This window comes from Apodemus sylvaticus, chromosome 1 (assembly GCF_947179515.1).
Source record: "Apodemus sylvaticus chromosome 1, mApoSyl1.1, whole genome shotgun sequence".
Classification (NCBI taxonomy): Eukaryota; Metazoa; Chordata; class Mammalia; order Rodentia; family Muridae; genus Apodemus; species Apodemus sylvaticus.
The window spans coordinates 121,025,204-121,040,540 of record NC_067472.1 but is presented as its reverse complement, the minus strand read 5'-3'; the positions used below and the strand labels follow the sequence as shown (position 1 = coordinate 121,040,540).

The 15,337-nt window shown below is 44.6% G+C and overlaps 1 protein-coding gene across 1 annotated transcript in view; it reads left to right on the top strand.

Annotated features, from left to right (window-relative positions):
- The window catches only part of LOC127666341 (vomeronasal type-2 receptor 116-like), a 31,986-nt gene extending 18,124 nt beyond the window's left edge, over positions 1-13,862 (top strand). Inside the window, exon 6 of the mRNA XM_052159165.1 lies at positions 12,943-13,862. Coding sequence (XP_052015125.1) covers positions 12,943-13,862 — 920 coding nt within the window. The remainder of the gene's footprint in view (positions 1-12,942) is intronic.
- Positions 13,863-15,337: the final 1,475 nt, after the last annotated feature.

The following is a 15,337-nucleotide window of genomic DNA, read 5'->3' as shown; positions in this document are numbered from 1 at the left end:
TACCCCAACCCCCAAACCACTCCTGCCTTGCTGCCCTCAAATTCCCCCATACTGGTGTGTTGAACCCTCTCAGGCCCAAGGGTTGCTCCTCCCACTTATGCCCAAAAAGGCCATTCTCTGTGACATATGTGGCGAGAGTCATGGTTTTCTCCATGAGTACCCTGGTGGTGGTCTAGCCACAAGAACCTCCAGGAGTTATGGCCAAGTAATACTGTTGCTCCCCTTAAAGAACTGTAAGCCCCTCAGCTCCTTCATTCCCTTTTCCAACTTGATGATCAGGGAAACAACACTCAGTCCAATGGTTGGCTGGTAGCTCCTGCCTTTATATTTGCCAGGCTCTGGTAGAGGCTCTCAGGAGACAGCCATATCAAGCTCCTGTGAGCAAGCAATTTCTGATATCCTGAATAGCGTCCAGGTTTGTTGACCCTACATGATATGGTCTTTGGATGGCCTTTCCTCTTGTCTTTGCTCTACAATTTACCTCCACAATTCCTCCTGTGAATATTTTGTTCCCCCTTCTACGAAACACTGAAGCATCCATACTTTGGTCTTTCTACTTCTCAAGCTTGCCATGGTCTATGAATTGTATCATGGGTATTCTGAGCTTTTAGGCTAATATCCACTTATCAATGAGTAACTACCATTTTTTTCTTTTATGAATGAGTTACTTCACTCAGGGAAATAATTTCATGCTCCACTCCTTTGTCTGAGAATTTCATGATGTCATTGTTTTTAATAGCTGACTAGTACTACATTTCATAAATGTACCAATTTTTTTTTGTATCCATTCCTTTGTTGAGGGACATCTGGGTTGATTTTTGCTTCTGGCTATTATACATAATGCTGCTATGAACATAGTAGAGCATGTGTCCTTATTACATGTTCGTGAGTCTTCTTGGTATTTGCCAAAGAGTGGTATAGTTGGGTCTTCAAGTAGCACTATGTTCAATTATCTGAGGAACCATTAGACTGATATCCAGATAGTAGTATCAGCTTGCAATCCCAGAAATGACAGAATGTTCCTCTTTCTTCCCATTCTGGCTAGTATATGGTGCCACCTGAGGTTTTGATCTTAGTCATTCTGACTGATGTGATGTGGAATCTCAGAGTTGTTTTGATTTGCATGTTTCTGATGACATAAAATATTGAACATTTCTTTATGTGCTTCTCAGCCATTTCAAGTTTAATCAGTTTGGAATTTTCTGTTTAGCTCTGTTTTCCATTTTTCAATAGGGTTATTTGTTTCTCTGAAGTGAAAGTTTAGAGTTCTTTGTATATATTGGATATTAGCCCTCTATTGGATATAGGATTGGTAGAGATCTTATCCCAATATGTTGGTTTGTGTTTTGTTCTATTGAGAGTGTTTTTTTTTTTTTTTTTTTTTTTTTTGGCTTACAGAAGCTTTGAAATTTTATGAGGTCCCATTTGTTGATTCTTGATCTTAGCATATAAGTCATTGGTGTTCTGTATAGGAAAATTTCCCCTGTGACAGTATTTCTTTTGTTTCAACTTTGTGGAATACATCAAAGAGTATTGGTACTTACTTTACATTAAATGTCTGGTAGATTTCTGTGCTAAAACCATCTGGGCCCGAGATTTACATTGTTGGGAAACATTTACTGACCACTTCTATTACCTTAGGGATTATATGGATATTTAAATTCTTTGCTAGCCTCCATTTAACTTTAGTAACATGTATCTACATAAATGATCATCAATTACATATAGATTATACAATTTGAGTAGTATAGTCTTTTGAAGTAAGACTCAGTGATTTGTTGACATGCTTCAATGTCTGCTCAACAGCATGGATGAAATGAAGTTACTGTTGGGTAGTAATTCATGGTTTAAATATGAAATTGATTCTAACACCATAAAGTGGAGGCCACTGTCCAGGTCTTATGCTAGTTAATATTTATTAAATGTATAAAGGCTGTGTGTTTGTGTTTTTACCCCTGGAATTCTATACAATGTTGAAAATACAACATTTTTTTAACACTTGATTATTTTATTGTTTTGCTTCCCCTTCAGCTCCCCTGCCACCAATCCTCAATCCATTCCTTTTCCCCATGCCTCCTATATCATGCTCCCCTCCACCGGGGCCTCAAACTGGCCTGTGTATGCTACTGGTTGGTGGCAAAGTCTCTGGCAGCTCCTTGGAATATGGGATAATTTACCCTGTTGGTCTTTCTACGGCGTCACACTCCCTTTCAGCTACTTCAGTCCTTCCCCTAATTCAAACATAAGAGTTCCTGACTTCAGACCAACAGTTGTATGAATTTGTCTGTCTTTGGTTCTGTCAGCTGCTGATGGGTCTTCTCTGAGGACAGCCATGAGTGGTTAAAATCTCTAAGTACATTGAAGCATCAGTAATACTGTCAGGCCTTGGTGCCCCCCTCTACCTTGAAATGAATCCTAAGTTGGGATGGTCATTGGACTGTCCTTCAGTCTCTTGTCAATTATTGTCCTTTCAGTTCTTATAGACAAGAACAATTCTAGGTCACAAATTTTGACTGTGGATTAGTAACTATGTTCCTTTATTTGAAACCCTGAGTATCTAATCAAGGTGGACTCTTTGAATTCCCTCTCCCCAATGTTGGGCATCTTTGCTAAAGTTACCACCTATGAGTCCTGGGAGCAGCTAACATGTCAGGTCTCTAGTACTTTCTATAGGGTTCTCCACCTTCCACCCTCCCAGATTTTAATTTTCTGTTCATTCTATCAGCCAAGTGTGCTTCTCTCCTGCACCCCCCATATCTAATCTTGATTATTTACTTTCCCCTTGTAAGTGGAATTGAAATATCCTTACTTGGTCTTTTCTGTTTGTTGAACTTCTTAAAGTCTGTAGATTGTTTCCTAAGTAGTCTTTACTTTTTGTGTAATATCCTGAGTACATGCCAGGCACATTATTTTGGGTCTGAGATACCTCACTCAGGATATTTTCTGGTTCCATTCATTTGTCTGCAAATTCATGATATCCTCTGTTTTATTAGATGAATAGTATTCCTTTGTGTAAATTAACCACATTTTCGGTATCCATTCTTTGAGTGACATCTGGGTTGTTTCCAGCTTCTGGTTCTTACAATAAAGGTTGCTATGAACATTGAAGAGTACATGTCCATGCAGTATAGGTGTGGCACATTTTATATCTATGTGCAAGAGTGGTTTACTTTGATCTTCAAATAGAATTATTTCGAATTTTCTCAGGAACCACCAGATTGATTTCCAGAGCGGTTGCACCAGTTTGCAATCCCACCAGAAATCGAAGAGTGTTCCTCTTTTTCCTCATTCTTGCCAGCATTTGCTGTCATTTGAGTTTTTGATTTTTAACCATTATCATTAATGTGAGATAGAGTCTCAGGATCATTTTGATTTGCATTTCCCTGATGACTAAGGACATTGAACATTTCTGTCAGTGTGTCTAAACCATTCAAGATTACTGTGTTGGGAAATGTTTGCTCCGCTCTGTACCCCGTTTTTAAAATGTGGTTATTTGGTTCTTTGGAGTTTACCTTCTTGCGTTCTTTATATATTTTGGATGTTAGCCCTCTGTCAGAAGTAGGGTTAATATGATTTTTTGCCAATCAGGAGGTTTTCAGTTTTTCCTATTGATGGTCTCTTTTGCCTTACAGAATCTTTTCAATTTCATGATGTCCCATTTATAAATTCTTGATGTTAGATTCTGAGCTATTTATGTACTGTTCATGAAAATTTTCCCTGTGCAAATGAAATTAAGGTTATTTTCCACTTTCCATTCTATTAACTTCAGTGTATCTGGTATTAGGTTGAGATACTTGATCCACTTGGACTTCAGCTATGTGTCAGACGATAAATTTACATGTATTTTAATTCTCCTGTATAGAAACCACCAATTAGACCAGTAGCACTTACTGAAGAGGCTTTCTTTTTTTCCCACTGTATTTTTAAGCTTCTTTGTCACATATCAAGTATTTTTAGGTATATGGGTTTATGATGTATCTATGGAACTTAACTACAAAACTCCAAGATTTTATTGAATATGATTTTCTCTAATGATTTCTCTTTCAATGTATGGTAAAGACTCTAATTATTTGTATGTGTAAGAACAAATGTGTAGAAAAGAGTTTGGGATTATAATGTTTTGGTAAAATGTTGGCTGATGGAGTGGTAGAATATATATATGTCAAAATATGTGCTTGAGACCATATGTACAACCACACCGTTTGCTTAAACATTTCCTTCTAAGTTCTTCTTTTGAATAGTGTAGGTACCTAAGGCCTAAGACACCACGCAAAGCAATGTATAGGTCCGTTGCCCAGGCAACGGCCGCCATCTACCCAGAATTCCATAGCCCACCTTTACCTGTAATTACGTCACCACTCCTATATAACCTAGCAGCACTCCTCCCTCTCTCTCTTTTCCTTCCCTTCTCACTCCCATTCCCGCCGGCTACCCTTCCCTTCTTAAATAAACTCCACGTGGAACCATTTGGTCTAGCGTGCCTCATTGCGGTTCCCGGCTCCACCGCGGTCCGCGGCCCGGCGCCCAGGGTGCGCGCGTGTGTGCCGGCTAGCGGCAGCGGCTACAGAAGTCGACGCAGAAGCCAACAGACGCAGAAACCAACACTGGCGAGCCGACCAGCGAAACCCAGCGAAACCCTCCCTCCAGCCCGCGCTACTGGCCACGCTGCTTCTACGGACCACCGCGGACCACCGCTGAAGTCCCCTGCCCCGCCGCCTCTCCGCGCTGCTGCACCGCCATCTCTCCGCGCTGTTGCACCGCCCGCCTCTCCGCGCTGCTGCCCCGCCGCTGCCGCTTGCTGCTGCTGCCAAGCTGCCGCCACGCTGCCCGCCACCGCTGCTGCTGCTGCCACCACCGCCTAGGGCTCCGGACCGCGGCCGCTAGTGCGCCGCCTGGCCCGGGGTAGCGGCCCGGCCCGGTGCGCCCCGTCTGCGCCCGTCGCCGCCGCGCGCCCCGCTCACCGCTGCCACTCTGAGCCGCTAAACCAAATTGTTCCACGTTCCCGGATATCGGATTGCACTTCCTTAGCAAACACCATCGGCCCAATAAGGTAAGGTCTTTCGGTTGGCTGGGTGGTTTCTTAAGTTCAGAAGAGACCTGGCCAGTTTCCTTCTAGAGCTAGATGCTGCCTGAGCTAACACTCGTTTTATGATGCTCTACCACGGGTGTTTTCCGTTCCAGAAGTAATCCTAACTCCCTCTCATTGGCTTCCAGCCGTTCTGAAAACCCTGGGCCTCAGGTGGATTACTTTTTTTCCGGCTTTTTTGCCCCAGCTCCCAGAAGCCCGCACGACGGTCCGGACTCTCTGGCTTAGCTGCCTTTTCTTTGTTATACACACACTCCGGGACGCCGATTGTGGTATACAAAGCCCCCCCCCCCCACACCTGATGGGGAACAGAGCATCCTCGCCGGTACCCCCAGGAAGTCCCCTCAGTTGCCTCCTGGAGAATCTCAAGTCTCTAAAACTAACTCACGATGTGAGGCGGTCAAAACTAATTAACCTCTGTAATATGGTCTGGACTCAATATAAACTAGATAATAATTCCAAATGGCCACCTAATGGCACCCTAGATCCAATTATTTTAAGGGATCTTAATACATACTGTCAGCAATCCGGTAAATGGGACCAAATCCTGTACGTCCAAGCTTTTATCTATCTCCAGTCTAAGCCTTCTCTCTGCGCTGCTTGCACTCCATCTCAGCTCCTCCTAGCCATGAAACCTGCTCACCCTCCACTAGATGGCGTTACTTTCGACCCCGCTGACGAACCACCTCCGTCCACTCGCCACAGACACGTGGAGACTACAAGATCTCAACCTGCAGCCCCAGTTTCTCCCTCCCACCCGGTCTCGGAGTCTGTCTCCTCTCCCTCTGTGCCAGTAAAGGATCACCACAGACGCCCTGAACTGGCACCAACCTTTACCCCTCCTATTACTCGTTCTAAGGCCACGGCCAAGCCCCTAACCTCTTCTCCAAAGACACCTGACCCAGCGCCGGTCCTTCCTCTGAGGGAAGTGGCTGGAATCGATGGTCTAGTTAGAGTACATGTTCCCTTCTCTTTGAGCGAACTTTCTCAAATAGAAAGCAGACTGGGTTCTTATACCTCTAACCCCTCTAACTTTATTAAAGAATTTCAGTACATTACTCAATCTTACAACTTGACTTTTCATGATGTCTATATGATTCTTACTAACAATTTACTTCCTGATGAACGCAGGCGAGTTTGGGAAGAGGCAAAAACGCATGCAGATGAAATTCACCAGACAGACAAAAGCTATCCAATTGGATCTGAGGCAGTGCCTGACCAAGACCCGCTATGGGATTATAATTCCTCGGCTGGTATTTTAGCCAGAGACAGGTTTGTTACATGCCTTCTAGCTGGTCTCAGAAAGGCAGTTTTAAAGCCAATAAATTTTGAAAAACTCCAAGAGGTTGTCCAGGAAAAACAGGAAAATCCATCTCAGTTTTTACAACGCCTCACGAAGGCTTTGTTGCAATTCACTAATCTAGATCCTGACAATCCGGAAGGTAAGCAACTCTTAATGATTTATTTCTTTTCCCAAAGCTATCCCGACATAAGAGCTAAACTTAGACGCTTGGAGAGAGGACCCCTGACTCCACAGGCAGAAGTCTTGGCGCTGGCCTTCAAGGTATACCATGAGAGAGATGAAAAAGCCCGAAAACAAAAGTACCACATGCTGGCAAAAGCTGTCCGACCAGCTCCAGCTATCGCCCCGGGCTCCGGGCCTTCCAAGGCTCAGGAACCATCAGCTCCCTGCTACAGGTGTGGTCAATCAGGTCACTGGGCAAGGACTTGCCCCAACCCCCGCAAGCCAAGGGGACCATGTCCTAAATGTCATCGTGAGGGCCACTGGGCGGTCGACTGTCCACATGTTACACAGAACAGAAGGCCATCCCGCCCAGAAACCCCTCCTACTGACCTCCTAGGCTTGGCTAGGGATGAATGAAGGGGCCGGAGCTCCCTCAACCCGACCTCGCCCATCACTAGCAGGGAGCCCCGGGTAACTATCGTGGTATGTGGAAAGCCCATCTCTTTCCTTCTGGATACCGGGGCCACTTACTCAGTCCTGGTGGAATTTTGGGGCTCCACTTCACCCTCGCGTCTTCCCATAGTCGGGATAGGAGGACAGCCTTACCTTCCTCATCAGACCCCACCACTTAGCTGTACTTTTAGAAATATACCCTTCACCCATTCCTTTTTGGTAGTGCCAACCTCTCCCGTCCCTTTATTAGGAAGGGATCTTTTAGTTAAGTTGGGAGCTTCAATTTCTTTTGCTCCCCCCACTCGCCTGAACCCGAGCTCGCCAGCAGTTCCCCTACTTCTCCTTCTAGCCAATCAACCTACTAACACTAACATGTTATTTCCTCTGCCAGCTTCTCAGGTGGACCCCAGAGTTTGGGACGTCCAGAACCCCTCTGTTGCTAAACATCATTCTCCCGTTGTCATCCAGTTACTGGACCCTACCAGGTACATCACCCAAGCTCAATACCCCCTCTCTCTCCAGAGCCTCAGGGGACTTAAGCCTATCATTTCTGACCTCTTAAGGAAAAAAGCTTCTTCGTCCCACCTCTTCTCCTTTCAACACCCCTATACTAGCAGTTAAAAAACCTAATGGTACCTATCGCCTGGTTCAAGACCTCAGGCGCATTAATGCCGCAGTGGTTCCTCTCCATCCTGTCATAGCTAATCCCTATACACTCCTTTCTACTATCCCCTCAGGAACTTCTCATTTCTCAGTCCTAGATCTAAAGGACGCATTTTTCTCTATCCCTCTTGATGCCCAGTCACAAAATATATTTGCCTTTACCTGGACAGATCCTGACACCCACTTTTCTATCCAACTTACCTGGACTGTTTTACCTCAGGGATTCCGAGACAGCCCACACCTATTTGGCCAGGCTCTAGCTTCTGACTTACTTTCTTTATCTCTCCCCAGATCTAAAATTCTTCTTTATGTAGATGATGTCCTTGTCTGTAGTCCATCTCTAGAAATTAGCCAAGCTGACACCTCTACTCTCCTAAATTTCCTCTCCAGTCGAGGCTACAGGGTCTCTCCCTCTAAGGTTCAACTGTCCACTCCTCAGGTTACTTATTTGGGATTAACAATTACCCCAACCCATAAGGCTATTACCTTAGATAGAAAAAACCTAATTCAGTCCTTAACTGTTCCTTCTACAAAGGAAGAGATTTTATCATTCCTAGGAATGGCTAGCTTTTTACGTTCTTGGGTTCCTTCCTTCTCCCTCCTCTCTCGACCCTTATATGAGGCAGCATTAGGCCCCACCCACGAACCTCTTCTCATATCTGTTGCCAAACCCTTTCAGAGGCTCCAACAGGCTCTCCTTAAGGCCCCAGCCTTACATCTCCCTGACCTGACTCGCCCTTTTTCCCTCTATGTAACTGAAAAAGAGGGATTTGCCCTTAGAGTCTTAGGTCATCAACTGGGACCTTCCTTCGCACCTGTAGCATACTTGTCAAAAAGGCTGGATTTAACCATCCAGGGATGGGCACCTTGTATTCGTGCCTTAGCGGCTGCTGAACTTCTTATTCGAGAATCAAAGAAATTAACCTTGGGGTCTCCTATAACTGTGCTCTCTTCTCACAACCTGTCACAGCTCCTAACCTACAAAGGCCTGCAGACTCTACCTCCCTCTAGAGTTCTTTCTCTCCAGGTAGCGCTAATAGAAGATTCCACGCTCACCTTTCAATCATGTCCTCCTCTTAATATTTCTACTCTTCTCCCTCGACCTAATACTAACCACTCCCTGTCTCATTCCTGCACTGAGACTTTAGAGCAAATATTACCTCATCCTTCACACATACAGGAGGGCACATTGCCTCAAGCCATTTATACTTGGTACACAGATGGAAGCTCCTTTCTATATGAAGGGACTAGAAAAGCTGGCTATGCCATAGTGTCAGATACCGAGGTGGTAGAGGCACAGGCCCTTCCTGTACACACCACTAATCAACAGGCTGAGCTGATAGCTCTCACTCGTGCCTTTCAACTGGCACAGGGACAATCCCTCAATGTTTACACAGATTCTAAATATGCCTTCCATATCCTCCTGTCCCACGCTGCTATCTGGAAAGAGCGCGGGTTACTTAGCACAACTGGAGGATCCATAACTAATGCAAGCCATATTTTAGCCTTGCTGAAGGCCTCCCATCTCCCCACAGCTATTGGGATTGTCCATTGCAGATCTCACCAGACGGATGACTCTATTGTATCTAAGGGAAACAACCGAGCTGATGAGGCAGCTAGAGCTGCAGCCCTTAGGGGGCTAAACTCATCTCACCCTCCCCAAGACATCCTTACACTACAACCCACATCTCTACCTCCACCCCCTGACACTCGCCAAACTCTATCCTATCTTCACCAGCTCTTTCACCCTAACAGTCGAGCGTTATCTTCTTTTGTTAAGACCCACTTACAGCCTACTCCTGAAGACTTAAATTTCTTAAAATCTATCACTGCTTCTTGTAAAACCTGTCAGATGTCAGATTCTAACTCGAGGTGTCGTAGTACCCCTTTCCCCACCCATCAGGCTAGAGGTTCCCTTCCCGGAACTGACTGGCAGCTTGACTTTACCCATATGCCTACAGTCAAGCGTTCCAAGTACCTCCTGGTCTTGGTAGACACCTTCTCGGGGTGGGTAGAAGCCTTTCCTACCACTAACAAAAGGGCTCAGACAGTCTCTGATCTCCTCCTCCGAGAGATCATCCCCCGATTTGGTGTTCCAACCTCCCTTCAGTCAGACAATGGTCCTGAATTTACTTCCCAGATTTCTCAGAGTTTATCCAAGGCCTTAAATATCCCTTGGCATTTTCACATTCCTTACCATCCCCAATCTTCAGGTAAGGTAGAGAGAACTAATCGCTCTTTAAAAACCACTCTTGCCAAGCTGTCACGGGAACTTCACCTTGACTGGGTAAAACTCCTACCTCTAGCTCTTTTCAGGCTACGAGCTCTCCCCAAGCGACCTCTTCTTATCTCACCCTTTGAACTCATGTATGGACGTCCAGTTTTAACTCCTGGTCTCTCACCTAAATGCTCTCCCCTCCCAGACCACCTACTCACCCCATTGCTTTGCCACCTTCGCTTTCTCCTATGGGACTTTGCTGACCACCACCTACCTCGGCCACAGACTGTCTCCTGTCCACTGCCTGTCAACATTGGAGACCAAGTCCTCTTATCCCCTCCAGATCATCGGCCCTCACCCCTCTCTCCCAAATGGCAGGGCCCTTTTAAGGTTATTCTCGTGACCCCTACAGCTGCTAAACTTGAAGGATTTCCTCATTGGGTCCATCTATCTCACCTTAAACCTTTCATCCCTCCACCTAAAGATAACTCTTCTTCATACACGTCAACCCTGACAGGACCTTGCTCTATCAAGCTCCGGAGGACATCGGGACCACCCACCTTGTCCCCAATTCCAGAACATGAGACTCCACTCCGGCAGCTGAGCTCAACCTCATTGGATTAGACATGGGTTTCTTGTCCTACCCCTGCTGTTCTTCATTTCCATCCAGGGCAGTCCTTACATTTGGAGATTCGAGGTTCAAGAAACCCCCACAGATAACAAACAGTCTTTCCAAATAGGGTCAGGAAACTGCTCCATAGCCGGATGTCAGGTACCGATCCAAATCGCGATCATCCCTGTATCTGTTATCCCATCTAAGTATTATGATCTCTATACTTGCTTTCTCTTTGACCAGACAGAAGATTACTGTAAAAAATGGCCAGACGAATATGGGGGCTGCCCATATTGGTCTTGTCAGATACATATGCTAGGATCACGGGTCAATCATTTCTTCTTTCAACACCGCAAGACACTTTTCTTCCACATACAAGACCCGTGGGATTCCAGGTGGGAAACAGGAGTTGTTGGTAAGCTCTATCGTAAAAACCAGCCCAGTTCCCCAATAAGTACCATCCATATTCAGAGAAAGTATATCTCAATCGCCCAACCCCTAGATATTGGAAAAGTGGGGGAGATAATTAAACACTCCTCTAAGGTCCTTGATTCTTTAACAGCACCCCTCATAAATGGCACTAACTTGCCATTTCGCCTGTTGCTTCAAACCTTGACCTCAGCATACCAGCTCCTTAATGTCACCAGGCCTGGTCGCTTTAAAGATTGCTGGTTATGTGTACCCCCAGGGACTGACTCAAAACTGTCACTTACAGCTTCTCCGGTGATACTGCCAGATAACCTCACCTCACCTTTTGTTAGCTGTCCTGACTCCGATGTCACCATGGCTCCGTACCTTACCTCTGTCCCTCTCTTTGGCATGGGAAACTGTTTTAAGAACTCTGGGACACGTTCTGTAGGAACATTAAGCTCCCTAGACTGTAATAAAACCATAAGCCTTGATATATCATCTCTGCCACAATGCCCTGCAATCCAGAACACGTCAATTCTTTGTGGCACTCAGGTATATCATCGCCTACCTGCCAGCTGGTCAGGAGTTTGCACGTTGGTTCTCCTTTTCCCTGAGATGGGAGTGATCCAGGGAAATGAGCCCCTGCCAATCCCAGTTATAAATATGGTAGCTGCCCGACGTGAGAGAGCAGTCCAGATCGTTCCTCTTTTGGTAGCTACAGGAATAGCCATAGGTGTTGGCACAGGTGTGGCAGGAATAACAACTTCTCTGGCCCAATACAATACATTTACTTCTCAGTTTAAAAGTGACCTTCAGGGAATGACTGAAACTGTGCTTACTATCCAGAAACAGATTGATTCTTTGGCAGCTGTGGTGCTTCAGAACCGACGGGGCCTAGATGTTTTAACAGCTAAGGAAGGTGGTCTTTGCCTGTTCCTCCAAGAAGAATGCTGTTTCTATGTCAACCAATCCGGGATAGTGAGAAACAAAATCCAGGAACTCCAGACAGACATAAAGAACTTCAGAGATCGTGAGACCTCCAGCTCTGACATTTTTGAAAACCCTATATGGAAATGGATATTCCCTTTTGTAACGCCTCTCCTAGTCATTTTCTTGGTGTTATTGTTTGCTCCCTGCCTAATTAATCTTGTTTCTACATTCCTCCAACGGCAAATGCAAAAAATTTCTAACCAAACTATTAATCAGCTTCTGTTACAGAATTACCAACCGCTGCCCACGGAAGAGCCCCCGTCCCCAGATGTAGCTGATGCCAACATGCACCAGGTGGACCCCGATGATGAAAGTCATCTATACCCCAAAATTGACAACGCCCCTAGACAGCAGGAAGTAGTTTAAGAGACACGGCGCCCACACTCCTTTTCATCATCGGGTCCCCCCCACCCCTTTTCCTTTTTCTTTTTCTTTTTTTAATAAAAGAAATGCAGGAATGTAGGTACCTAAGGCCTAAGACACCACGCAAAGCAATGTATAGGTCCGTTGCCCAGGCAACGGCCGCCATCTACCCAGAATTCCATAGCCCACCTTTACCTGTAATTACATCACCACTCCTATATAACCTAGCAGCGCTCCTCCCTCTCTCTCTTTTCCTTCCCTTCTCACTCCCGTTCCCGCCGGCTACCCTTCCCTTCTTAAATAAACTCCACGTGGAACCATTTGGTCTAGCGTGCCTCATTGCGGTTCCCGGCTCCACCGCGGTCCGCGGCCTGGCGCCCGGGGTGCGCGCGTGTGTGCCGGCTAGCGGCGGCGGCTACAGAAGTCGACGCAGAAGCCAACAGACGCAGAAACCAACAAATAGTATACACAATTATAAATGAAAATTTTATGGTCCTATTAGTGACCAATTCTAGGCATAGTATTGTTGGACTAATAAAATTGGAAATTAAGATTATATCTTATAATGCTTCCATATTTAAGTTTGTATCTAACACAAGTTATAAGCCTAATTATGTTTAGGTTATCATGTGATTATTCTAGAAAAATTAAATCTGATAATACTTCTCTTCCTACACTAGACATGGATCAATGTGTGAAGTGTCCAGAGGATGAGTATGCCAACACAGATCAAACTATCTGCCTCAAGAAAGTTGTGACCTTTCTGGATTATGAAGACCCCTTGGGGATGGCTATGGCTGGAGTGGCTCTGTGCTTCTCTCTTCTCACAGTTGTTGTACTCTGTGTATTCTTGAAACACCGAGACACTCCCATAGTCAAGGCCAATAATGAAACTCTCAGCTATGTCCTACTCATCTCCCTCATATTTTGTTTTATCTCGTCCTTGCTCTATATTGGTCATCAGAGTATGACCAGATGCATCCTACAGCAGACCATATTTGCCATTGTTTTCACTGTGGCTGCCTCTACTGTCTTAGCCAAGACAATTACTGTAGTACTAGCATTTAAGATCACTGTTCCGGGAAGAAGACTGAGGTGGCTGCTGCTTTCAGGGGCACCTAATTACATCATTCCAATATGCACCATGATCCAAATGATTCTCTGTGGAATCTGGCTGGGAACTTCTCCTCCATTTGTTGATGCTGATCTACACGTGGAACATGGACACATCATCATTTTTTGCAACAAAGGTTCAGTAATTGCCTACTTCTGTGTCCTGGGATATATGGGCTCTCTTGCTCTAGCAAGTTTTATTGTAGCTTTCCTGGCCAGGAATCTGCCTGACACATTCAATGAAGCCAAGCTCCTGACATTCAGCATGCTCGTGTTCTGTAGTGTCTGGATCACCTTCCTCCCTGTCTACCACAGCACTAAGGGCAAGGCTATGGTTGCTGTGGAAGTCTTCTGTATCTTAGCCTCAGGTGCAGGGATATTTCTTTGCATATTTTTGCCTAAGTGCTACATTATTTTGTTGCGACCACAGATAAATACTTTTAATGGGCTTAGGAAAATACATGCAAAAACTATAAATATTAATTGAGTGCAATTTTTTTCTTTAATACACTAACTGTATCTCCATTATCACCACACTGCTTACTATGTATTGTATCTCTATGTGGGTTTCTCCCATTAAAACATGTAGAAAACAAACTGGATAATAAAGGTCAAAGATATGATTTGGATCATTTATATTGGATCATACTGCATATTCAGGTTTTTATCATTGAATATTCTTATATCTTAAAATTGTTACTTTTGCATACAAAATATTTCATTTGATACCTATTGTCCAGTGGTAATTTTGTGTTATTAGATTCCAAGAAAAATTATCAAACTGTAGATTGTGTATACAGATAGCATTTAATAAGAAAAACCTATATATTGATCTAGAACTGTAAGAAAATGTATAAAGCATAATTAAATAATTTTCTATGTGGTGTTATTCCTGGAATTGGGATGATAAGAATAACAAGGAAGGAGCAAAGGAGGATGCTTGAACCTCACCCAGACTAAGAATCCAAACAATTTTTGGATGTAATGGAGGAAGAAATTGGTTGGGAGAGGGAATGGGATTGGAATTACAGAGATCAGGTGTAGAGTCAGCTAGGGAGAGAGAGTCAGGTAAGTAAACAAAACTCAGCAATAGGAGGCAAAGAAGGCATCTCAATGATGTGTCAGAGATCTGGGATCGGGGAGGCTCCAAGGGGGATAGTAGAGTGATTATAGCTGAGATCCTGACAGTATGCAATTAAGAGCCAGAAATGGCATCCTCCAGGAGACAATCAGGCCTCCAAGTGGACATCAACTAAATAAACTTCTACTCATATTTCTTCCTAAAGACCACATAGATGTGCGGGGACAATGATCAAGCAGAGATTGAGGAAATAAATAACCAATAACTAGGCCCCTTTAAGAGTTATCCCATGGGCAAGAACCGATCCCTGAAATGACTTAAACTATTCTATTATGCTTGCAGTCAGAAACCTAGCATAATTATCTTCTGAGATTATCAACTCAGCAACTAACAGAAACAAATAAACAGAACCATAGCTAAACATTGGACACAACTCAGGATGTCCTCTGCAAGAATTGTGAGGATTGAGAGACTAAAATGACTCATGGCCTCCAGAATTAAAACAAACAAACAAACAAACAAACAAACAAAAAACTAACATGGAGCCTTGGGAGCTCCAGAGATGAACTATCAGCTAATGATCATACATGGACTGGCTCTAAGATGTAGCAGAAATGTCGCTTGGAATTCATGTGGGTCTGCAAGCACCTGGATCAGGGGTTGTCCCTGACTCTGTTACTTGCTTGTGCAACATGTTTCCCTGGCTGGGCTCCTTCTCCATCCTCATTGGGGGAAGTTGTGCATAGTCCTTCATTGACTTGGTGTCTCAGTATGAGATGGTACCCTGGTTATTGGGCAGGGAATATTCTCACCTTCTCAGAAATGAAGGGAAGGGGACAAAATGGAGAAGAGCCAAGTGAGGTGCATATTCAGAGGGGAGG